Source organism: Pongo abelii, chromosome 9, assembly GCF_028885655.2.
Source record: "Pongo abelii isolate AG06213 chromosome 9, NHGRI_mPonAbe1-v2.0_pri, whole genome shotgun sequence".
Lineage (NCBI taxonomy): Eukaryota > Metazoa > Chordata > Mammalia > Primates > Hominidae > Pongo > Pongo abelii.
In genome coordinates this window covers 79,001,134-79,028,409 of record NC_071994.2, presented here as the reverse complement: position 1 = coordinate 79,028,409, position 27,276 = coordinate 79,001,134, and the positions used below count along the sequence as shown (strand labels likewise).

General features: G+C 39.2%; 1 protein-coding gene across 4 annotated transcripts in view; it reads right to left on the bottom strand.

Moving 5' to 3' along the window:
- ACER3 (alkaline ceramidase 3) overlaps nucleotides 1-27,276 on the bottom strand; it is a 165,695-nt gene that overhangs the window by 61,256 nt on the left and 77,163 nt on the right. For 2 of the 4 annotated variants that reach the window (XM_024255600.3, XM_054524855.2), the window contains exon 3: nucleotides 7,682-7,734. The exons of 1 other annotated variant lie outside the window; for it this stretch is intronic. In XM_024255600.3, coding sequence (XP_024111368.1) covers nucleotides 7,682-7,734 — 53 coding nt within the window. Of the gene's footprint in view, nucleotides 1-7,681; nucleotides 7,735-11,832; nucleotides 11,921-27,276 lie in introns of those variants that run through there. One more of the 4 variants, XM_054524854.1, reaches the window with a different exon arrangement.

The following is a 27,276-nucleotide window of genomic DNA, read 5'->3' as shown; positions in this document are numbered from 1 at the left end:
CTGAGAGACAGTTTGTTATAATTTCTATTCTTTTACATTTGCTGAGGAGTGCTTTACTTCCAACTATGTGGTCAGTTTTGGAATAGGGGTGGTGTGGTGCTGAAAAGAATGTATATTCTGTTGATTTGGGGTGGAGAGTTCTGTAGATGTCTATTAGGTCCACTTGGTGCAGAGCTGAGTTCAATTCCTGGATATCCTTGTTAACTTTCTGTCTCGTTGATCTGTCTAATGTTGACAGTGGTGTGTTAAAGTCTCCCATTATTATTGTGTGGGAGTCTAAGTCTCTTTGTAGGTCTCTAAGGACTTGCTTTATGAATCTGGGTGCTCCTGTATTGGGTGCATATATATTTAGGATAGTTAGCTCTTCTTGTTGAATTGATCCTTTTACCATTATGTAATGGCCTTCTTTGTCTCCTTTGATCGTTGTTGGTTTAAAGTCTGTTTTATCAGAGACTAGGATTGCAACCCCTGCCTTTTTTTGTTTTCCATTTGCTTGGTAGATCTTCCTGCATCCCTTTATTTTGAGCCTATGTGTGTCTCTGCACGTGAGATGGGTCTCCTGAATACAGCACACTGATGGGTCTTGACTCTTTATCCAATTTGCCAGTCTGTGTCTTTTAATTGGAGCATTTAGCCTATTTACATTTAAGGTTAATATTGTTATGTGTGAATTTGATCCTGTCATTATGATGTTAGCTGGTTATTTTGCTCGTTAGTTGATGTAGTTTCTTCCTAGCCTCGCTGGTCTTTACAATTTGGCATGTTTTTGCAGTGGCTGGTACCGGTTGTTCCTTTCCATGTTTAGTGCTTCCTTCAGGAGCTCTTTTAGGGCAGGGCTGGTGGTGACAAAATCTCTCAGCATTTGCTTGTCTGTAAAGTATTTTATTTCTCCTTCACTTATGAAGCTTAGTTTGGCTGGATATGAAATTCTGGGTTGAAAATTCTTTTCTTTAAGAATGTTGAATATTGGCCCCCACTCTCTTCTGGCTTGTAGAGTTTCTGCTGAGAGATCAGCTTTTAGTCTGATGGGCTTCCCTTTGTGGGTAACCCAACCTTTCTCTCTGGCTGCCCTTAACATTTTTTCCTTCATTTCAACTTTGGTGAATCTGACAATTATGTGTCTTGGAGTTGCTCTTCTCGAGGAGCATCTTTGTGGCATTCTCTGTATTTCCTGAATTTGAATGTTGGCCTGCCTTGCTAGATTGGGGAAGTTCTCCTGGATAATATCCTGCAGAGTGTTTTCCAATTTGGTTCCATTCTCCCTGTGACTTTCAGGTACACCAATCAGACATAGATTTGGTCTTTTCACATAGTCCCATATTTCTTGGAGGCTTTGTTCATTTATTTTTATTCTTTTTTCTCTAAACTTCTCTTCTGGCTTCATTTCATTCATTTCGTCTTCCATCACTGATAGCCTTTCTTCCAGTTGATCGTATTGGCTACTGAGGCTTGTGCATTCGTCACGTAGTTCTCATGCCGTGGTTTTCAGCTCCAGCAGGTCCTTTAAGGACTTCTCTGCATTGGTTATTCTAGTTAGCCATTCATCTAATTTTTTTCAAGGTTTTTAAATTCTTTGCCATAGGTTCTAACTTCCTCCTTTAGCTCGGAGTAGTTTCATCTTCTGAAGCCTTCTTCTCTCAATTTGTCAAAGTCATTCTCCATCCAGCTTTGTTCCGTTGCTGGTGAGGAGCTGCGTTCCTTTGGAGGAGGAGAGGCGCTCTGATTTTTAGAGTTTCCAGTTTTTCTGCTCTGTTTTTTCCCCATCTTTGTGGTTTTATCTACCTTTGGTCTTTGATGATGGTGACGTAGAGATGGGTTTTTGGTGTGGATGTCCTTTCTGTTTGTTAGTTTTCCTTCTAACAGTCAGGACCCTCAGCTGCAGGTCTGTTGGAGTTTGCTGGAGGTCCACTCCAGACCCTGTTTGCCTGGGTATCAGCAGCGGTGGCTGCAGAACAGAGGATATTGGTGAACCGCAAATGCTGCTGCCTCATCGTTCCTCTGGAAGTTTTGTCTCAGAGGAGTACCCAGCCGTGTGAGGGGTCAGTCCGCCCCTACTGGGGGGTGCCTCCCAGTTAGGCTACTCGGGGGTCAGGGACCCACTTGAGGAGGCAGTCTGCCCGTTCTCAGATCTCAAGCTGCATGCTGGGAGAACCACTACTCTCTTCAAAGCTGTCAGACAGGGACATTTAAGTCTGCAGAGGTTACTGCTGCCTTTTGTTTGTCTGTGCCCTGCCCCCAGAGGTGGAGCCTACAGAGGCAGGCAGGCCTCCTTGAGCTGTGGTGGGCTTCACCCAGTTCAAGCTTCCCGGCCACTTTGTTTACCTACTCAAGCCTCGGCAATGGTGGGCGCCCCTCCCCCAGCCTCATTGCCACCTTGCAGTTTGATCTCAGACTGCTGTGCTAGCAATGAGAGAGGCTCCGTGAGCGTAGGACCTTCCGAGCCAGGTGCGGGATATAATCTCCTGGTGTGCGGTTTGTTAAGCCCATTGGGAAAGTGCAGTATTAGGGTGGGAGTGACTCGATTTTCCAGGTGCTGTTGGTCACCCCTTTCTTTGACTAGGAAAGGGAATTCCATGACCTCTTGCGCTTCCTGGGTGAGGCGATGCCTTGCCCTGCTTTGGCTCACGCATGGTGTGCTGCACCCACTGACCTGCATCCAATGTCCGGCACTCCCCAGTGAGATAAACCCGGTACCTCAGCTGGAAATGCAGAAGTCACCTGTCTTCTGTGTCGCCCATGCTGAGAGTTGTAGACTGGAGCTGTTCCTATTCGGCCATCTTGGCTACTTGACCAGGTTTCTTTTCTTAACCCACTATAATGTGGCTTACTTTTCAACCTGACTTTGGTATAGCATCACATGACAAGGAAATCAAAGGACCTCTTGAGACTCTATTGTCTTGAGACAGGAATAATACAGGGTGGAGAAGAAATTCCAGGCAGCAATTTCACATGACTTAGAGTCTTTGGGCTGGTAAGATCCTGAAAAACAGGGTGTGGACCAAGCTGGCTAAGACCGATTGGATCCAGCATGTCACTGGATTTGACCTAGGTTTCACCTAGGACCTCATTATATGCTCATTAACATACTAAACCACAAACCCAGCAGCACCATTGAAATAGGTCAGGGTCACTGGTCTCGTTGTCTAATGTGTTATCCGAGCTCATGGTCTCAAGAAAATTAAGGAGTGTGGACCCAAAGAATGAGGTTGGAGCAAAAGTTTAATAAGCAAAAGAAGAAAAGCTGAATTGAAAAGCGTTCATAAGAAACTGCTCTCATGTCTGTAAGTGTTTGAGAAACTTATCTATAAAACTGTCTGCATAACTCCCCTTTATGTAGTTGTGGGTATGTCTCTAGGTAAGCATAAAGTGACACTTTTTGTTTGTATAATTGTGGGTTTGTTTAAAGTAAGCCCCCCTCCTCCCTGTGCAAGTTTCCATGGGGCCCACTGTGTACATGTCTGAAAAGGGGAGGAAACTTCCTGGGAGCTCGCTAATCATACAAAGAACAAAGAGCTTCTATGCTGGACTTTTCCTGCCTTGCCTGCTTATCTGTGGCTTATCTGTGCAGGTGCACTATAGCTGCGATTTTTCAGGCAGGCAGCTTCTACAGTCTGAGTTTTTCTCCAAGCTGCTCTATCTTGCCTGTAGCTGTGATTTTTCAGGCAGGCAGCTTTTCCAAGGACCAGCCTTAACCGTTTACCTAACTAATTTTTCCTTTTCTTCTCCCTCACTATGACAGTTCCAGGAACACCTATATTTGATGTAAAAGTGGGTGGCACCACAGTTCTGATAAATCTCTACCTTTTTCCAGGAATTTTCATGAATATTCCATTCCTTGATTAGAGAAACACATAAAGGTAGCAGCCCCAAACCCCACTGCATGACACTCTCTCAAGTACGCCTGCACTCCCTTGAGTGTGTACTTTTACTCTTTGCAATAAATTTCTTTACTTTCATTATTTTTCAACTTGTCCTTGAATTCATTCTTGTGATGGTGTCAAGAGCCTGGACATTGGCTAGGATAGAGGTCCACTGCTGTTTGGGGACTTCCCCCAGCCCACCAGTATCACACCATGCCGTGGTCACTAATATTGGCTCGGAATAAACCTTTAAAAAATACTTGACAGGCCGGGCACAGTGGCTCACGCCTGTAATCCCAGCACTTTGGGAGGCCAGGTGGGTGGATCATCTGAGGTCAAGAGTTCAAGACCAGCCTGGCCAATGTGGTGAAACCCCGTCTCTACTAAAAATACAAAAATTAGCGAGGCATGGTGGCGGGCGCTTATAACCCCAGCTACTCAGGAGGCTGAGGCAGGAGAATCGCTTGAACCTGGGAGGCAGAGGTTGCAGTGAGCCCTGATCACACTGCATTCCAGTGTCACTCTGGGCGACAGAGTGAGACTCCATCTCAAAAAAAAAAAAAAAAAAAAAAAAAAAATTAGCTGGGCATGATGGTGCATGCCTGTAACCCCAGCTACTCGGGAGGCTGCGGCAGGAGAATCACTTGAACCTGGGAGGCAGAGGTTGCCGTAAGCCAAGATTGCACCACTGCCTGCCAGCCTAAGTGACAAGGGTGAAACTCCATCTCAAAAAATAATAATAATAAAAATTAAAAATAATAAAATAAAGATATTTGACAGGGTTTAGTTTTTCCATTAACACATATAATTTTGATTTGTCCCATTAGTGATGATTAGGTTGCTTGATTAAGGTGTTTCCCACTTGGCTTCTCCACTGTAAAGGTATTCTTTCTCCCCCTTTTAAGTATTTTGTGGAAAGGTACTTTGAAACTATATAAATATGCTCTTCAACATCAAACTTTTTCTTTATTCATTTATTTATATGCATGTATTATTTCATTTAATACATCATTTATTATCTAGTATGGACTCAGATTTCCCATATTACTCATCAGGTTATATTATAACTATTATAACCCATTACCATTTATTTTGATGCTCAAATTGTCCCAGATTTGGCCAGCAGGAACCCCTTCAAGTTGGCTTCAGTGTCCTTTTGACATATTCCCATAATTTTTTGAGCCTTTCCATTTTTTCTGGCATAAAAAGATGATCTAGGCTGATATTGTCCTTTTTTTTTTTCTGCCCCAGCCCTTGGAGTCAGCCCTGGTTCCTTTTAAAGAAGAATGATTTTTAGAAAACAAGATCTGGATGCTAGGTATATTCTTTGGCTTTGAAGTTCCCCATTCCCAGATCCTCTCATGGACAGAGCTTGAGAATGTATGTACATATGTGTGTATTAAAATATGTATACATTTAAGTATGTATACATATACACAAAATAAATACATATGCATATCACATATTTTCACATCATATTTATGTCTATTATATATGTATGTATTGAACATAGGAGTTTGCACTGTTAACTCCAATTTCAATTTGTCACCACAGAGCTCATTCTAGTTTTCATCTTTTCCGTATTTGCGACTTTGTTCTCTAACAGTAAGAAACTTGGCTCCCATTCTCTTTAATGTATTTATTTATTTGATTAATTACCCTGTATGCAACATGGCTTCCATTGCTACCTCTCCTTTTCCCAAGCAATGCCCTTCTCACTCAATTCAGGCTTCAACACTCGGTGCTGGGCTGCTGCTGCACCTCCACTTAGACGGCCTCTCGACTCTGCTTGTGCTCTCAGATCCTGCACTGGGCCACTCTGCCATGTAGAAGTCACCCTCACCTTCCCAGGGTACCAAAACATGGCACAAAGCTGTCCCCTCTATGTGGCACTCTCTCCATCCCACTCAGATTCCAATCACATGTCAAATGACCTCCCCAACTTGTGAGGACACCCTCCTTATTCTGCACTGAGCTGTCCCCTTTGCATGGATACCTTTTCAACCCTGGTCTCTAATACACTGTCCCTGGGCTGCCTTGATGTGTAAATACCCTCCTCACTCCTAGTTAGGCTCTGACACCCTACACTGGACTATCCCCCTATGTTGACACTCTCTTTAACTGGCTCAGGTCCCAGAGTTCTGTGATGGATGGTCCCCACCCCATGTGGCTATCCTATAAGCCACACTCAGGTTTTGACACTCCAATGTGGCTACTGAGCACTTGAAATAAGCCTAATCTGAACTAAAAATATATTGCAGGTATAAAATATAACTAGATTTAAGAATATGAAATACTTTATTCATAATTTTTTATATTGATTACATATATAGACAGAAGTAGTATTTTAGATATACTGGGTTAAATAAAATATATTATTATTATTATTATTATTATTATTAGAGATGGAGTCTTGCTCTGTCGCCAGGCTGGAGTGCAGTGGCGTGATCTTGGCTTACTGCGATCTCCGCCTCCCAGGCTCAAGAGATTCTCCTGCCTCCCAGGCTCAAGAGATTCTCCTGCCTCAGCTTCCCGGGTAGCTGGGATTACAGGCGCACACCACCACACCCAGCTAATTTTTGTATTTTTAGTAGAGATGGGGTTTCAACATGTTGGCCAGGATGGTCTCAATCTCCTGACCTCGTGATCCACCCACCTCGGCCTCTCAAAGTGCTGGGATTACAGGCGTGAGCCACCGCACCCAGCCAAATAAAATATATTACTATTTTCACCCATTTCTGTGTACTTTTTTTCAATGTAGCTACTAGAAAAATTTAAATTACAAATGTAGCTCAGATTTTATTTGTACTACTGTTCTAGAAGTTTCTGGATTAGTGATGGGAAATCAAGAGATCAAAAGACTGAGGACTTGACATATATTCCCTCCTCAGAGTAAGGATGGAAACTAAAAATCCTTGGCTAGCTCTGCAGGGGTGTCCAATCTTTTGGCTTCCCTGAGCCACACATAAAATTAACACTAACGGCCAGGTGCGGTGGCTCATGCTTGTAATCTCAGCATTTTGGGAGGCTGAGGCAGGCGGATCACCTGAGGTCAGGAGTTCGAGACCAGCCTGGCCAACATGGTGAAACCCCGTCTCTACTAAAAATATAAAAAATTAGCCGGGCTTGGTGGTGGGTGCCTGTAGTCCTAGCTACTTGGGAGGCTGAGGCAGGAGAATTGCTTGAACCTGGGAGGCGGAGGTTGCAGGGAGGCGGAGGTTGCAGTGAGCCAAGATCGCGCCACTGCACTCCAGCCTGGGCAATAAGAGCAAAACTTCGACTCAAAAAAATGAAAAATAAAAATAAAAATAAATTGCAAAAAAAAATCTTATAATGTTTTAAGAAAGTTTATGAATTTGTATTGGGCTGCATTCAAAGCCATCCTGGTTCACATGCGGCCCACAGGTTGGACAAGCTTGCTTTAAAGTCTTGCTACGTAGAGGGACTCAGACCATTCAAATGGATGCCATAGAGACATGAAAGAATGCAGGTATCTCAGAATAAGAATATATTGTTCTGGTGAACTGATTATGTCTTTTTAAGATGTCCCCATGTGACTCTGCTCTCTAATGCTGCTGTCAATTTTATATGCCTGCACAGAGATGGTCAAAAAGCCCTATACTATTTGTACTTGTTTTCTTTATGGACTCACCTGCTTATTTCTTCACTTCACTTAGTCAGTTTGGATCCTCAGACTTGAAGTAAAAAACTCCAGAGATTACAAATCCCATCTTTTAGCCATAGTTATGTACTCTTTTTTCAAATCTGAAGTACTTCTGAATTAAGAGAAATAAGCATTTGTCAATTTCATCATTACTAACCTGCATTTCATATTTCAGAGTCATGTGGAAGCACCAGGATCCCATTCCTACCACTGAAATTAAACAAATGAAAAAAAATTAGCATGAAATTCTTTGTGCGTGGACAGTGACCTGAGAAGACAATAAGTCATTTCAAAGCATTGAGTTAAGGATAATGAAGTTTATAAAATCTAGTGGCAAGATATAGCTGACTCTTGAGTAAGTGCTATAATTGATGAAATTTTGGTGTAGAAAAGAAGTACAATATAAATTCTCCTAAATTTCCTCTACTAAGTGACTTACTAGACTAACAATATTCCATTATTTCTGTAAAATGTATTATCTGATGCTCAGGATAAGTTTTAATGCACATAGCTGGTTAGCTACTCCTTTGCACTTCTGACCCAAATGGCTAAGGTGTATGCTTACTAAGAGCCAGTCAGTTTGTTCCTGAACTTGTTGATGCCATTGTATTTGGTTATCAGAGCTATGACTGCAAAAAGAGTTGTTGCTTCTCCAAGAACTATTTAAAATGCTTAAAGTACACTTAATAAAAATGAGTTGCTGGCCAGGCACAGTGGCTCGCGCCTGTAATCCCAGCACTTTGGGAGGTTGAGGCGGGTGGACCACCTAAGGTCAGGAGTTCAAGACCAGCCTGGCCAACATGGTGAAACCCCGTCTCTACTAAAAATACAAAAATTAGCTGGTCATGGTGGCAGGCCCCTGTAATACCAGCTACTCAGGAGGCTGAGGCAAGAGAATCGTTTGAATCCAGAAGAAGGAGGTTGCAGTGAGCTGAGACTGTGCCACTGCATTCCAGCCTGGGCAACAAGAGCAAAACTCTGTCTCAAAAAAAAAAAAAAAAAAAAAAAAAGAAAAAAAGTTGCTAATAAAAATCATTGTTGAATTAGGTGTGGTTGGATATCTGTTACAGATTGGGAAAAATAGCAAAAATCTAAAAAGATTCTGTAGGCAGGGCACAGTGGCTCAGGCTTGTAATCCCAGCACTTTGGGAGGCTAAGGCCAGAGGATCACTTGAACTCAGAAGTTCAAGACCAGCCTGGGCAACATAGTGAGACCTTATCTCTATTAATACATAAGATAATAATAAAATTAAAAAATAAAAAGATTCTGTGTTCATGTCCTAAGTTCTTCCCAAGTGCCTCCATTTTAAATAAACTATTTTCATTTTAGGGTTTTATAAAATGTTTGGTTTTTAAAGCAAAGAGTAAGTAGAACTAAAATTAGGGTCTCTCATTCAGTGGTCATGCCCTATGTTAAATAATTGTCAAAGATTATATACAACAAAAATAAAACTTCAGGCCCAGCCCGGTGGCTCACACCTGTAATCCCAGCACTTTGGAGGCTGAGGCAGACAGATCACCTGAGGTCAGGAGTTCGAGATCAGCCTGGTCAATATGGTGAAACCCCATCTCTACTAAAAATACAAAAATTAGCCAGACATGGTGATGCACACCTGTAGTCCCAGCTACTTGGGAGGCTGAGGCGGGAGGATCGCTTAAAACTGGGAAATGGAGGTTGCAGTGAGCCGAGATTGTGCCACTGCACTTCAGCCTCAGTGACAGAGTGAGACTCCATCTCAAGAACGAAAAAACAAAAAATTAAAAATTAAAAATTAAACTTCATGTATATATGTATTCAATAATTCTGTGCTTCAATATATCAAAGGTTTAATATCCAAAATTAAAAAAATTCTATGCTTCAACTTAAAAAAATTAACTGATCAAGTATCAGCCCCTATAACATCTAATAAAGCTTTTTTTTCTGATTCAGTTTAGTTCAGAATTTACTGAGTGCATCCTATTTTCCAAATTCAATTATAGATGCTGAGGTACAAAGATAAGATCCAGTCATTGGCCTTAATGAAACATATAGTCTAATGGAAGAGACAGGCAGATAAACAGACAGTGCCTGTACATGGACATATGCGTTGAGTACCATGGAAGCACAGAGAAGGAATGCTTGTGAAGGAAATCCAAGAATGCAAGAATGATGGTACAGATTAAACTTAAGGATACATAGGACTTAGCCCAACAAATGTAGTGAGTAGGGGTGTCATTAAATAATTTGTATGAAGCCACCTGAGAAAAATTTCAAACTATATGTTATTCTTGCCTTTAAAAAAATCACTATATAGATTGTAATTTTTACTCCTCAAAATGAAATGAGGGAAATAAGATAGTTATTGCACTCATCTCATTAGAGAAATAAGGAAGTGGGGTGGTTCGTGCCTTTTTTCCCAAAAAAGTAATTAGAAGGTACAAAGGTGGATAAATTATTCAATGTAAAGGAAAAAAAAAAACCTTTAAGTTATTTAAAGTCACACAATAACAATATACTATGAAGTAAAAAAAAAAAAAGTGAGATGAGATGATTATTCATCTTGGTAGAATGGCCACTTTATCATGCCTTACTCAAGGACTGTTTTTATCAAAACCTTTTCAAAGTGTTCTATTGATACTGTTAAATTATATAGCATTAAAAGTCTGATTTTTTTCCCTGCTTTTGCTCACAGAGCCATTAAACGTCTGACATTTTAGAGATCTCTACAATTTATTTCCTTTCAACAATCTGGGTAACGCATAAAAAAGTATTCTGATGAAAATCTATTCTGGTGGCTACTCAGAGGTTTCAAATTCCTTTCAGGAGAGGGTAGCACTAGGTTTACTCCTCTTTTTTGTTTGTTATTTTCCTTTTTTAAAAAGCACTCTCCTGCAACTGACATTTCTAGACATTTAGAGTCCAAAAACATGTAATAGAACAGCATTCTCTATGCAATATTTTGTATTTTGCCCCTTTAAAGCAAACCACCAAGTTTTGCTGAAGTTTATCAGGTTTCTTGAGATATAATTCACATAAAATCAATTCAAAGTATACAATTCAATTGTTTTCAGTATATTCAGAGTTGTGCAAACATCACCTCAACCTAATTTTAGAACATTTTCATCACCCCTAAAAGAAAGCCTATACCCATTGGCAGTCATTTTCCATTTTCTCTCAACCCCTCCAGCCCTGGGCAATCATTAGTCTACTTTGTCTCTACAGATTTGCCTACTGGGGACATTACATCTAAGTGGAATCTTATATCATGTAGTCTTTTATGTCTAGCTTCTCTTCCTTAAGCATAATGTTTCCAAGGTTCGTTTATGCCATCACATGCAGCAGTGATTCATCCTTTTTATGGACGAATAATAATATTCCATTATATGAACATACCATATTTTACTTATCCATTCATCAGGTGATGGACATTGCTATGTACTGAATGTTTCTATGCCTGCCTCCTCAACTCCCCAGTTCATATGTTGAAGCTCTAGCCCCTAATGTGATGGTATCTGGAGGTGAGACCTTTGGGAGTTAATTAGGTTTGGATGAGGTCATATGGGCATGGCATCCCCAGGATGGGATTAGTGCCCTTATAAGAGTAAGACACTGAAGCTTGCTTCTTCTCTTTCCACAGCACAGACAGAGGAAAGGCCATGTGAGACACAGCAAGAAAGTGACCATCTGCAAGCCAGGAAGGAGACGTTTTTTTGGTTTTGGTTCCTCACCAGGAACCAAATTAAATGCCACCTTGATCTTGGACTTCCAAGCCTCCAGAACTGTGAGAAATAAATGTGTGTTGCTTAAGCCACCCAGTCTAAGGTATTTTGTTATGGCAGCCTGAGCTAAAAAAGACATTTAGGTTGTTTCTACATTTTCGCTATTATGAATAGTGCTGCTGTGAACACTCATATACAAGTTTTTATGTGGACATATGTTTTTATTTCATTCATTCATATACACTTTGGAGTGAGATTTCTGGGTCACATGGTTTAGTATTTTGAGGAAGTGTTTTTCAGAGTGTCTGTACCATCTTATATTCCTATCAGCAATACACTAATTTCTCCACATCTTGCCAATATTTATCACTGGCTGTCTTTGTGATTACAGCCATCCTAATGGATGTGAAGTGGTATTTCATTATCATTTTGATTAGTATTTCCTTAACGAGGACCCCATTTGTTTTCAATAAATATTTACTGTGTACTTAATACTCCAAGCATTTCCATTGGGATAAATGAGTGTACAAGAGAAATATGGTTCCTGTCGCAGAACTTTAAACAAATCATTAAAAATATAAAAAGGGGGCCGGGTATGGTGACTCACACCTGTAATCCCAGGACTTTGGGAGGCCAAGGTGGGTAGATCCCTTGAGCTCAGGAGTTTGAGACCAGCCTGCCCAACATGGAGAATCTTTGTCTCTACAAAGGATACAGAAGGTTAACTGGGTGTGATGGCATAGTCCTGTAGTCACAGCTACTTGGGAGGCTGAGGTGGGAGGATCACTTGAGCCTGGGAGGTTGAAGCTGCAGTGAGCCATGATTGTGCCACTGCACTCCAGCCTCGGTGACAGAGTGAAATCTTGTCAAAAAAACAAAAAAACAAACAAACAAAAAAAACAGACAAAAAAAACCAACCAAACCACCAAACAAAAAAACATCAAAAAGGGGAGTTATAGAGCTATGGGAATCTATGCAAAGAGTAATGTTATTACCTCATCTAGGGGATCAAAAGAGGGCTGTCTGAGGAAGTAATACTTAAGCTAGAATTTGAAAAATAAATTGAAATTAGCCAGATGAAAGAATTTTTTAAAAAATGAGATCATTCTATGTAGAAGAGTCATCTAGAATAAAGGCAAAGTTCGTGCATTTGAAGAACTAAAAGAGTTTGGCTTAAGCCATGAACAACTTGGTGTAGGGATCCAATGATGAAACTCGCATGCGTGGTTTATAGAAAATAGTTTAAGAAGAACTTTTAGACCAGGTGTGGTGGTTCACACCTGTAATCCCAGCACTTTGGGAGGCCGAGGTGGGTGGATCACCTGAGGTTGGGAGTTCGAGACCAGCCTGACCAACATGGTGAAACCCTGTCTCTACTAAAAATACAAAATTAGCCAGGCGTGGTGGTGCAAGCCTGTAATCCCAGCTACTTGGGAGGCTGAGGCAGGAGAATCGCTTGAACCTGGGTGGCGGAGGTTGCAGTGAGCCAAGATCGCGCCATTGCACTCTAGCCTGGGCGACAAGAGTGAAACTCCATCCCCCAAAAAAAAAAAAAAAAAAGAAGAAGAACTTTTAAAGCCATGTTAAAATCTGATTCAGATTTGGACTTTATCCTAAGGAGAAAGTACAGTTGTTAAAAAATGACACATACACATAGGAATTGAAATAATCAGTTTTGCATTTTAAAAATATCACTTGGGTTACAAGGCAGGAAAATGTCTAAAGACTAGTTTTCCAATTTTGATATCAAAAATATTTTTAAGCAACCCCATATATTTATTTGTAAACTATATACAAACTGTGGTGCTAAGATACTATACATTTTAAAACACATAAAATACAAATTTTTAAAAAGTGAGGTAAAGAAGTAACTATATACAAATAGAAGTTTTTTGTCTAGTTTTGTTTTGTTTTTTGAGACAGAGTCTCACTCTGTCAACGCGGCTGGAGTGCAATGGCACAATCTTGGCTCACTGCAACCTCTGCCTCCCAGGTTCAAGCAATTCTCCTGCATCAGCCTCCTGAGTAGCTGGGATTACAGGCATCCACCACCACACCCAGCTAATTTTTGTATTTTTAGTAGAGACAGGGTTTCGCCATGTTGGCCAGGCTAGTCTCGAACTCCTGACCTCAAGTAATCCACCCACCTTGGCCTCCCAAAGTGCTGGGATTACAGGTGTAAGCCACTGCATCCAGCCACAAATAGAAGTTAAAGAGTTTTCTTCCTGCATCCCAAAAGATTTTTCTCACTCCTTGCAGTGTGTGCATCCTGCTTTAACTGCTAGCTTAAATAATGAATAAACTCCTTGCAAGGCATACACGGAGCTTCATAATCTGGCTCCGCTGATTTCTTCCACTGTAGCTTGTAGTTCAGTCACAGCTGATTGCCTTTGGTCTCTCATCTCACACCATTAACTCTAGTCTGCTTTGCCTTTGCTCATCCTGTGCTCACTCTGTCACTTCTGCCTGGAATACTTACTCTTTCCATTGTTCAATCCCACTTGCCCCCAACCTATCTCTCTGCTTATTGAAATCTTATGCAACTTCATGGCTGGGTGCGGTGGCTCACACTTGTAATCCCAGCACTTTGGGAGGCTGAGGCGGGCAGATCACTTGAGGTCAGGAGTTTGAGACCAGCCTGGCCAACATGGTGAAACCCTCTCTTTACTAAAAATACAAAAATTAGCTGGGCGTGGTGACAGGCACCTGTAATTGCAGCTACTTGGGAGGCTGAGGCAGGAGAATTGCTTAACCTGGGAGGCGGAGGTTACAGTGAGTTGAGATTGTGCCACTGCACTCCAGCCTAGGTGATAGAATGAGACTCTGTCTAAAAAAAAAAAAAAAGAAATATTACGTAACTTCTATAGCCATTTTATTGTTTGCTTTTTGTTTCTTTCAATTTTTTTCTTTTGAAGTAATTTCAACCTTACAGAAATGTTGAAAGAATAGTATAGTAGCCGGGCGCAGTGGCTCAAACCTGTAATCCCAGCACTTTGAGAGGCCAAGGCAGGCAGATCATGAGGTCAGGAGTTCGAGACCAGCCTGGCCAACTTAGTGAAACTCTGTCTCTACTAAAAATACAAAAATTAGCCGGGCATGTTGGCGGGTGCCTGTAGTCCCAGCTACTCGGGAGGCTGAGGCAGGAGAATCCCTTGAACCTGGGAGGCGGAGGTTGCAGTGAGCCGAGATTGTGCCACTGCACTCCAGCTTAGGCGACAGGGAGAGACTCCATCTCAAAAAAAAAAAAAAAAAAGAAAGAATAGTATAGTGAATTCTTGGATATGTTCTACATATTGGTTCAGATTCACCAATTTTTATCATCTGGCTAATTTTCATATATGTATGTGTGTGTGTGTATATATATATATAATTTTTTTAACATTTATGAGTAAATTGATACATCATGTCCTTTTACTCCTTAATACTTCAGTGTATATCCTAGATCCATTTTAAGTGCCATCTCCTAAGTCAAATGTTCCACTGCTTCCTCTCCAGTTAAGTCTACTATACAAAGCATCCAAGAAATAATGTTTGATAAGGCTAGTAGTTATCAGCTTTTGGATCATACTGTTTTGCCCATACAGCTTTTAAAATGCTAGGCCAGTCCAGAAGCTTCTGATTCAGTGGGTGCCCTGGTACATGTATTTTAAAGGGCTGTCAATGACTGTTGCCCATGAAAAGCCAAAGATCACTTTTGGATTCTAAGGTTCATAAAGGCATAGTCTAGGTCTCCACAGTTCACTATCACCAGAAACTAGCCCAGTGCCAGGCATATAGAGAACACTTATTAGGTATTTGCTGAATGGCTGATTTTTTCCCCTTCTCCTTTGATAATCCAGTATTTCACAAGAAATAGGGCAGAAGGATAGAAGGAAGGGGGAGAAATAAAATAAGGTGCCTGAAATTAGCTCTCTAAAGTGAACCAGATGGGGGAAACTCAGTCACATCTCCACATTTAACAAGAAATCAAGGGAGAATTCAGAAAGCATTTTGGTCACTTTCTCTCTAGTCAATGATGAACTCAAATGTTCTCCAGACACATTAAAATACTGGAAAGAAAAGAAGACCAAGAGGATCAACACCGCTATTGTGAGCCTCTTAAAATGTTTCATTATGTTGACTATATCCACTTCAAGGGAATACTATGATGTGCTTTAATGTGGGAGGGGAGAGTAAAAAAACCCTTCTAGCTATAAAAATCAGCAAGACACAAAAGTAAAAGAGCAATAAAAATATCCCACCAAAGTTAGCAATTGCTGTATAATTTATTCCCGTTAAGACTTTTATTTATAAATCTTGTGATAAAAAATAAGTTGTAACTTAAGGCTGTACATAAAATTGTTTTTGATAAGATACAGGTACTTTAGAACCTCTGATTTTAGTATATAAATTTTAAAAAGTCAGAGCTGATCCAAAACTTAGGAGAGGATCATTTCATGGTAAGGATATGAATCAAGACAAAATTAGAGGAACCAAATAAAATAATTCAAAAGGCAGAAGTGCAAGTATAAGGCACATATTTAGAATCAAACATATTTTCATTAGATGGGAAGAAAAATGAAGGCAAGTATAATTTTTAGATCTTAGTAAATTCAGGAAAAGACAGAAAAGATCGTCCATATTATCTTTCTCTCAACAAAACATACTTTCTGTGGTTATAACAAGGCTATCAAGAGAAAATCTCCAAATCAACTTTGGAACTTTTTTCTTCCTTTGTAAATTCTGGGCCTGGCACAGTGGCTCATGCCTGTAATCCTACAACTTTGGGAGGCGAAGACAGGGGGATTGCTTGAGCCCAGGACTTCAAGACCAGCTCAGCCTGGGCAACATAGTGACACAATGTCTCTACAAAAAATGTAAAAAATTAGCTTGGTATGGTGGTGCACGCCTATGGTCCCAGCTACAAGGGAGGCTGAGGTGGCAGGATCACTTGAACCTAGGAGATTGAGGCTGCAGTGAGCCATGATTGTACCACTGCTCTCCAGCCAGGGTGACAGAGTGAGATCCTGCCTCAAATCTATATCTATATTTAGATATAAATATACATACACACACACTTATATGTGTAAATATATATATATATATAATCATGTCACTCTCCTGTTTAAAACCCTCCATTGGCTTTCCATTGCTCTTAGAATAAACTTTAGACTCTACTCTGGCTTATGGTAAGGCCCTGGGTGATCTGGCTCCTGCCCAAATCTCTCCAACCTCATATTCTACCACTTTCCCTCTTGACTTCTAAGGCATATTAGGAGAAAGTTAGGAAGTACACAGATAATTACAATATGGTGCACTAAATGCTATATTATGCACTGTATTCTGTGGGAGAGCAGAAAAGTCATCTGATCCTAGCAGGAGACTGAGGAAGATTTAAAAGGCAGCTTTCTAGAGAAAGCAGAGTCCTAAGTGATAGCTATGCAGAATTCACCAGACAAAGAAGGTTAAAGGCAGAAATGTGAAAATACATATGGTACTGAAAACAGCAAGTAGTTTGATATAGCTAAACTGTTGGGTATATGTGGGAGAGTTACGGAAGATGAACCTAGCAAGGCAAACAGAGTCCAGATTAGAACCCATGTGCCAAGGAATATAGATTTTCAAATAGGTGATCTCACTTAAACAGAAAATGGTTGAATAGAAAGAGGTAGGCAGGGCTGGAGAACAGGTGAAGTTTAGCACCGTAGAACAGTTTTCATTATTGACACACTACAATTTATCAGAAAGTACATATTTTCTGAAAAATTATTCAAATCACCACAAATAGGAAAATAAAGAGTGGAGAAGTTATTTAAGTCAAAGGAACAAATGTCAAACGTGTGAAAACAAAATGGGATTTATTGGTCCTTAATTTATAAAAATTAGAAATTCTGGAGATAATTTAAAAAAGGAATCTAAGCATTTTTTCTTTCTTCTTCTTGCATGCACAGATTTAGTCACATGAAGAATAAAACATTTTATTAATATTAGGGTGACTCTTTTAGCCAACATTTCATCATGATGAACAGCTGCATTTGACTTGCTTGTTTGTGACATCAAAGTTAATATAAAATTCATATCTGTAGAAATTATCCAGCACACTCCACAAAATAAGTAATAGGGATACGTTTCCCCATATGGTCATGTCCAAAGTGAAGACAGATACAATCAAAATAGAAATGAAATTGGAAAAAGGAGGTCAGGGTACCATCTGCATCTTCTAATCAGATGTCCATATTCACACTTTACTATAGTTTTAAGAGTTTCTCAAGTGTATAACAGAATTTCACTCAGTTGGAACCTCTGGATTCAGATATCTTGGCAAACTACCAGCCAAAGTTTTTCAAGGTTACAATAAAACACAAATATGCTCTAATGCACATTTATTTTGACTCATCTGATCACACTGGAAATAGTGTACAAGGGTTTTGGGATCAGACCTAGACTAGAATCCCAGATTTATCACTTATTACTAACTTTAGAAAGCTGCTTAAATCTCTTTGAGACTCAGTTGCCTTAGCTATAAAATAAGGATAATATTTGTCATGAAAGGTTGCTATGAGGATTATCTACCATGTGTCTGGCATACAATAGGTATCAATGAATTTTATTTTCTAGTCTAACTCCAGCTATGAAAAATTCATGTACAAAGATGACATAATTAGATTTTGGAAGCAAGTTAGCTTATTTGCCATGACAGAAATTTAAAAGCCCAAGAGTTACAAGTTCCTTTTAAATCACATCATGTTTACCATAATGCATAAGAAGGGACCTAGAATACATAATACAAGGAGAAGGTCATGTTTCCATAAAGTGTCAAGGCATCAGCGGCCTGGTATATGATATAAAATCTACACTACATATTCAGAGGTTTTAGTGTTATTCGTACTATCAAAACAATGCCAACTATGACTTCCAGGGCATGCATGGCTGTAGCTTTCCAAGTGAAGATAGCATTCACAATAGAAACAAAATGCACTATCATATTAGAGGGGTAGTAGAGTGCAGTAATTGAAAGCATGAACCTTGGAAAGTTGTCCTAAGAAGTTTGGACTTTATCCTTATACTGATAAGAAGCCATTTAGGCTATTTAAAAAGAGCTTTTTAAATTGTTCCCCATCTACCCTCAAGGGAACAGATCATTCGCTACTTTATCTTTTAACTAGTATGTAACCTTATTATAGTAACCTACACACCTACACACACACACAAACACACACACACACACACAGACACACAGAGAGAGAGAGAGTGAGCCAGAATGGAGCTACAGCAATAACAGAATGGTAATAGCAAAAATGAGACTAGATGTTATAATCTTTTATACCTTTTTTCTTAGAAAATAATTTGTTATTCAATTACTGTCTTATTCTAGCTCCAGCCTAAAACCCTATGAAACATAAGCCACAACTGAGGCCTATAGGAACCACATGAAGAGCCATTGCAGTTGCCTGCTTTCCGCCTTAGGCAATACTACCAAACTACGTACCTGGCCATCTCATTTCATTTCCTGTTCACTGACTACATGGGCTACTTAGCTATCTGTGGTTTCTGCATCTCTGATTGGTCCTGTCCCTGGGTTTGGGCTACTAGGTTAAACATGTTTATTCAAAATGTAGTTATCTGAAAATCATACTTCCATATGCACAAGTACTGGAACTATTAACCAAAAAATAAAAATATTATTTCTGTTGGATGATGGGATTATGAATATTTTTCATTGCTTTCCCCCAATTTTTCTTCAATGTTACTATTTAGCAGACTAAAAAACAGGAGGTCACTAATATTTTTGGCAAATTGGACTAAAAAAGAGAGGGGGAAATAAATGAGCTACTAAGCAAGCTGTAAAATGATTTCCAAAAATCCTTTCCATGGCACATTGATTGGATGCCTATTTCAATACTAAGTGTAATTGCTACAATTTAAAAGTCTATTAGACCAGGATATAGTATGCTAAAGCATCCACTCAATTTCTCCTTGATAAGACGTAAAATGTTGTTAAGATCACTTAAGATGACTTTTATTTACTCTGGCAGTGACAGACTATAGATATGATCACACTAAACTTAATTAAGCTTGCTCCATGCAAAGAATTTCCAATGGTCGTTTTCTGATGAAAATCACTTTGGGTCCTGGTGCTTCCCCATGAGGCCCTGCATAGTGCAGTGTACCCTCTCCTCTTGGGAACTGTCATAAATTCCTCTGGCTCAGGGAAGGTGTGTTGTTCATATTTTCATTGCCAGTACCTAAGAATATTAGGCACTTTGAAGGAAAAGAGGGAGAGATGACTGACAAGACACAGGTAGTGTGTATCTCCTCCACAGAGAGGAACCAGAATAGTAAGCAGATACCTTTCAAACAGATTGTCTAGGAGAGAACACTAGGATTCACCATAGAAGTGACATGATGCACCAAAAGTGAATAAAGAGAGGGTTCAAGGCAACTTACTTAGCCAGGGACTGACTGAAAGCCTGGGGAGGGTCCTGGACGTAGAAAAACAAGAAGAGAGAAACCCTCTGAGTTCCACACTCCAAAATGGGCTTTTACAATCTTGGCTAGGGAGAACCCCTTAACCCTTGTGGGCCTCAGGCCTGACACAGAAAGCTACCTGGAGATTGCCCAGAGATGTTGCTCCAGAAAGGGAATCAACGCGAAATTCCACAGGCATCCAAGCCTAGACCAGCGTTGGCTAAATGCCATTGTGACAGCCTAGATACCAGGAACCTACAGATGAAGCTGTTGATGCTACGCTGCTCCAAGGAGGGGAGGGGAGACTGGGTGCTCCCATGTACCCCTGGGAGGGTCCTTACTGCCCTGCTTGGGGCTATTGTTGAGACTGAGGTGCAGGTGGACCACACTCTCCAGAGCCTCTAGCTCACACTGCTTACCTGGGAGGGGCCCTGCCCTACCTAATCCCCACCCTAGGCACCATATTGAGAGTTTAATGCTGGGCTGTGCTCCACCCTCAGGCTGAGTTTGGGCTGATGTGGCTGCAGCTACCACCTGGCCAAGGAGTGACAGAGAAACTAAGCTCTCCTACTCATACTTAGGACAATACCCACCACCCTGCTACAGACTGCTGTGAAACTGAGACTCAAGCAGATCGTACTCCTCACAGCTTCTTGCCCATGCTGCCTTCCTAGGATGCACCCTTCCCTCCTGGGTCGCAGGTCCAAGGCATCATTTAGAAAGTTTAATGCTGGGCTGTGCCTTGCCCTTGGGCTCAGTTCGAGCTGATAAGGCTGCATCTCCTGCCTGGCTGAGGAGGGACAGGGAAATCAGGCTGTCTTACATGTACCAAGGATAATACCCACTGCTCTGCTACAGACTGCTGTGAGACTGAGACTTGAGCAGAACACACTCCTCACATTTACCCATGCTATGCACCTGAGAGGGGCCTTGCCCTCCCTGGTCACACTCCCCCGCTAGCACCATTTTGAGAGTTTAATGCAAGGCTGTGCCCTCAGACTGAGTTTGAGGCTACCCGGCTGCAACCACCAACCAGCTGAGGGAGGCACAGGGAAAACAGACTCTCCTGCTCATAACTAGGACAATACCTATCACCCTGTTTCAGGCAGCTGTGGGACTGAGGACTAGCCTGCCCAACCCATCACAGCTACTAGCGACATCAACAAAGACCACTTGGCTCCCAGTGGATTGCTCCACTACCACTATTGCCATTACCCATATCACACCAACTGCCCAGGAGTTTGAGAACCTGCCCACATACCTGCCCACATACCTGGAAGCTGTACTTCCACTACTAGCTTCTAAGCAAGTGAAGTGCAGGCCCAAGAATCAGCCCTCCAGGACCCACTAACACTGGTGCCAGCATATACTGCTTTGGAGACTAAAAGCAGACACACAGCCTACTTCTGCCACCAGTGGGGTGTGAATACTGGCTCAGCGGGTGTCCAAGCCCCCAGCAAAACTTCACCACTGCCTCAGCTAACTATACCCTAAGCCATAGAGGAAATAACAGATACCACTGAACCCGTGTACTGCCAAAGAAGTCATACAAAGATCACACTACTGCAGGCACCCAAAATCAAAGCCAAAGCATCCTATTCAACCAACAACATATATCTATCTTCAGGAAAAAATTCTGCCCTACAAAAGCAATTTCAAAAAATTGGAACAAGTGAATACTAAACCAGATGTTTAGATATCAATGGAAGGACATGGGAAACATGAACAAGCAGGAAACTGACACCATCAGAGGACCACAACAGTTGTCCAGCACCAGATCCCAACCAAAAATAATGCCAGATAAAAAATTCAAAATATTGATTTTGAAGAAGCTCCATGAGATACAAGAGAAATATGAGAACCAATACAAATAAATCAGAAAAACAATTCAGGATATAAATGAGAAATTTACCAAAGAGATAAATATCTTAAACAAAAACCAAACAGAAATTCTGGAAATGAAAAATTCATTGAAAAAAACCAACAAAATACATGTAAAAGCTTCAATAATAGACTAGACCAAGCAGGAGAAAGAATCTCAGAACTTGAAGACAGGTCTTTTGAAATAATCCAATAAGACAAAAATAGGGGAAAAAAATAATAAAAAAGAATGAACAAAGCCTTCAAGACATCTGGGACTACATAAAGTGACTGAACTTATAAATTATCAGTATTCCAATGGGGAAGAGAGATCAAAAAGTTCAGAAAACATATTTAAGGAAATAGTCAATAAAAACTTTCAAAGTCAAGCAAGAGAGTTAGACACCCAGATTCAGGAGGCCCAGCAATCCCCAGGCAAATACACTGCAAAGAGGACATCACTATGGCATATTATATTCAGAATGTCAAAAGTCAAAGTAAAAGAAATAATTTTAAAATTAGTAAGAGAAAAGCATCTAGTCAATATAAAGGAAACCCCATCAAACTAACAGCAGACTTTCTAATAGAAACCTTACAGGCCAGAAGAGAATGGAATGGGATTATCAAAGTGCTGAAAGAAAAAAAGAATCAGCCAAAAATTTTATATCCTGCCAGAATAAGTTTCACAAATGGAGGCAAAATAAAGTCTTTCCCAGAGAAGCAAACACAGAGAGAATTTGTTACCACTAGACTGGTCCTTCAGGAAATACTCAAAGGAGTCTTAAACATGGAAACGAAAGGTCAATAATCACCATCCTGAAAACACATGAAAATATAAAACTCATAAGTCTTATAAAACAATTGCACAAAGGAGGAAAAGAATCAAATGGGAACACAATAGAATTTCATTAAACCACAAAGACAAAAAGACAACTAGAAAACAATTAACAATGGACAGGAACAAAGCCTCACATATCAATATTAACCTTGAATGTAAATGGATTAAATGATCCACTTAAAATATATAGATTGACAGAATGGATTTTAGAAAGCATGATCCAGCTATATCTACATACAAGAAACTCAACTTACCTATAAAGACACATATAGACTGAAAGTAAAGGGGTGGAAAAAGACATTCTACGAAAACAGAAATCAAAAGTGCACAGGAATAACTATACTTATATCAGATAAAATAGACTTAAAATCAAAAACAGTAAAAAAAAAAAAAAGACAAAGGTCATTATATAATGATAAAGGTATCAATTCTGCAAGAGAATATGACAATCTTAAATATATATGCACCCAACATCAGAGCACCCAAATTCATAAAACAAGTATTATTAGACCTAAAGAAAGAAGTATACAGCAATATGATAATAGTGGGTGGGGGGGTCTTCAACACATCACTCACCGCACTAGATAGATCATCAAGATAAAATTAGCAAAGAAACACTGGACTTTAGACAAAATGGACTTTTCAGATATTTACAGAACATTCTACACAACAACTACAGAATATATATTATTTTCATCAGCACATGGAACACTGTATAAGATATACCATGTTAGGCCACAAAATAAGTCTTAAAATTTTTTAAAAAATCAAAATCATATTAAGTACCTTCTCAGATCACAGTGGAATAAAGCTAGAAATCACTACCAAAGGAACTCTGGAAACTATACAAACACACAGAAATTAAACAACATGCTTCTGAATGATCGCTAGGCCAATGAAGGAAGTAAGATAGAAATTTTAAAATCTTTTGAAATAAATGAAAATGGAAACAACACACCCAAACTGGTGGTATACAGCAAAAGCAGTGCTAAGAGGGAAGTTGACAGCATTAAAACCCTACATCAAAAAAGTAGAAAGATCATAAATTAACAATTCATGTCCCACCTCAAGGAACTAGAAAAACAAGAACAAACCAAACCCAAAGTTAGCAGAAGAAAAGAAGTAACAAAGATAAGAGCAGAAATAAATGAAACAAACAAACAAACAAAAAAAGCAAAGGATCAACAAAATGAAAAGTTGGTTCTTTGAAAAGATAAACAAGATTGATAAACCACTAGCTAGACTAACCAAGAAGAGAGAAGATCCAAATAAAAATCAGAAATGAAAAGGGAGACATTACAATTGATACCACAAAAATACAAAAGATCATCAGAGACTATTATAAACAACTATACACTCTGCCTAGAGGAAATAGATAAATTCTGGGAAACATACAACCTCCCCAAATTAAACCAGGAAGAAATGAAACTCCTGAATAGATCAATAATTACTAGTGAGATTGAATCAGTGATTTAAAAAAAAAATCTCCCAACAAAACAAAGTCTAGGAGTAGATGGATTCACAGCTGACTTCTACCAAACATACAAAGAAGAACTAATACCAATCCTCCTGAAACTACCCCAAAAAATCAAGGAGGAGGGAATTCTTCTTAATTCTACAAAGCCAGAATCACCATGATACCAAAACCAGACAAGGACACAAAAACAAAAAAGAAAACTACAGACCAATATCTCTGATGAACATAGACATAAAAAACCTCAACAAAATACTAACAAATCAAATCCAACAGCACATCAAAAACATAATACACCATGATCAAGTGGCATTTATCCCAGGGAGGCAAGGATAGTTAAACATATGCAAATACAAAAATCAACACATGCAAATCAATAAATGCAAATCATCACATAAAAAGAATGAAGAACAAAAACCATATGATCATCTCAATAGATGCAAAAAAAATATCCATTAAAACTCAACATCCTTTCATAACAAAAATCCTCAACAAGGCATAGAAGGAACATATATCAACATAATAAAGGCCATATACAACAAATCCATAGCCAACATCATACTACTTAATGGGGAAAAGTTGAAAGCATTCCCTCTAAGAACTGGAACAAGACAAGGATGCCCACTTTCACCACTCTTATTCAATATAGTATGGAAGTTCTAGCCAGAGCAATCAGGCAAAAGAAAAAAATAAAAGACATCCAAATTGGAAAAGAAGAAGTCAAAGTAGCCCTGTTTGCTGACTATATGATCTTATATCCAGACAATCCTAAAGACTCCACCAAAAAGACTCTCAGATTTGATCAATGAATTCGGTAAAGTTTCAGGATACAAAATCAATGTACATAAATCAATAATATTTCTATAAACCAACAATGATCTATTGGAGGGCCAAATCAGGAAAGCAATTCCATTTACAGTAGTTAAATAATGATAATGATAATAATAATAATAAAATACCTAGAAATATATTTAACCAAGGAGATAAAAGAGCTCTACAAGGAAAATTACAAAACACTGATGAAACAAATTGTAGAGGACACAAACAAATGGAAAGACATCCCAGGCTCATGGATTGGAAGAATTAATATCATTAAAATGATCATACTGCCCAAATCAATCTACAGGTTCAATGAAATCCCTATCAAAATATTGTCATTTTCCACAAAATTAGAAAAAACCTATTCTAAAGTTCATATGAAACCAAAAAAGAGCCAGAATAGCCAAAGCAATCCTAAGTGAAAGAGAAAAGAACAAGGCTGAGGCATCATATTGCCTCAAGTGAAAAGAACAGGCTGGAGGCATCATATTGCTTGACTTCAAACTACACTGCAAGACTCTGTCTCAAAAAATAATAATAAATAAAAATAAAAAATTAAAATTATCTAATTAATTTCTGTCTCCCCATGCTAGACTATAAGCTCCAATGAACATTGGTTTTGAGAATTATAACTAGCACATAATAGATATTCAGTAAATATTTTTCAAATAAATTTTAAAATGACTAAATTCTTAGTGGATCTATGCTCTAAACCAGAAACCTCATAAATTATTGTCTGTTTCTGAAATATTTCTCCACAAAGCCGAAATTCCCACTTCTTTCTACAAAATCTCTTTCAACACCAACAACTAAGTGCATATCAGTTAAGCAGTTGTTATGGGTTTTTGTCAAAAAATAAAAAACTGAAAATCTTGTTATGGTATTCAGCAAATATCCTTGATTTGAAATAAAATCTCTGTTTCCAGGTAAAGTTGTGTTTCTCTCTCTTCTCCCCTTCTCTTCTCTGCTTTCTGTGTGTGTGTGTGTGTGTCTGTGTGTGTGTGTGTGTGTGTGTGTTTATACACACACATATTTGGTGGGGAGACTTAACTCAGTGTAAAATTCAAACAAGAATATAAGAAGTTTTAGCAAAATTTGCCTAATGTTTAGAGGTGTTTAAAATAAAGCATTCATTTTTTTTCATTCACTTATCCATCGAACATTCACATGTGTTTAGTTTGTACCAGGTATTGCTGCATGCAGAAAATCCAGAAGAATAAAACTCAACCCTACTTTTAGGAAGCTTCGTCTTATAGAAGGGACAGATACTTAAAAACAGATTATGACAGTACCACATACAGTGATATAACTGCAATCCAAAAAGTAAGAGTAAGGTATAGAAGTAGCATAGAGGAAGAAGTCATTTACCACCAGGGTTGGTGGATAAGAAGAGAAGGATTGTTAAGTCAGAAAAATACTCCTATAATCGCTACCCACTTCTGTTCCTAGCTTTACTTATTCCAAAACTCTCATTCATTGTTAAGTTGCTTGGTATACTATAGACTATACATACTATTGTCTATATGTACTTATGGTTGATGACAGTATACCAATAAATCTTTTAAAATGTTCAACAATTCTTTTAAAACAATTACACATTTTATTTAAAAAATATTTTAACCCATTTCCCATTTAGAAAAAAAAGTTACAAAAGTATTACAATGAACTCCTATACACCCTTAAATTAGGTTTACTCATTATTAACATTTTGCATTTTATCTTTATCTCTCAATATATTTAAAAAGTTGGCTGGGTGCGGTGGCTCATGCCTGTAATCCTAGCACTTTGGGAGGCTGAGGTGGGAGGACTGCTTGAGGCCAGGAGTTCAAGACCAACCTAGGCCAACATAGTGAGAACCCATCTCTATTTAAAAAAAAAAAATTTAAGTATCTAAAATAAAGCAATAAACATATTGTTATTTTGCTCAACTATGTGAAAGTAAGTTGCAGAGAGCATGACTCTTTACCTCTAAATACTTCAGGATGTATCTCCTAAGCATGGACATTCTCTTATATGATCATATTATAATAAGCAAATTCAGGAAATTTATCATTAATGTAGTATTATTATCTATTGTAAAGTCATTATTCAACTTTCACTGATTCATCCAATATTGTCCCTGTAGAGCTTCTTCCCCTCATGCCCCAACCCAGAATCTAATCTGTGATTACATATTGCATTTAGCTGTCATGTCTCTTTTAATCTGGAACAATTCAAGATGAATTATTTGTTTTTCATGACACTAACATTTTAGAAGCACACAGGACAGTTGTTTTATAAATTGCTCCTCAATTTGTTTTTTTCTGGTTATATTCTCTTAATTTCATTCAGCACTTTTGGCAATAATACTGTATAATGATGTTTCCTTTTCGGTATATCACACCAGGAAGAACCTGCTGTCAGTTTGTTCCTTTGTTTTTGTTTGTTTGTTTTTTAGAGATAGCATCTCACTCTGTCACCAGGCTGGAGTGCAGTGGCACAATCCTGGCTCACTGCAGCCTCCACCTCCTCGACTCAAGGAATCCTCCTACCTCAGCCTTCTGACTAGTTGAGACTACAGGCATGCACCACCATGCCTGTCTAATTTAAAAGATTTTTGTTTTGCAGAGACAAG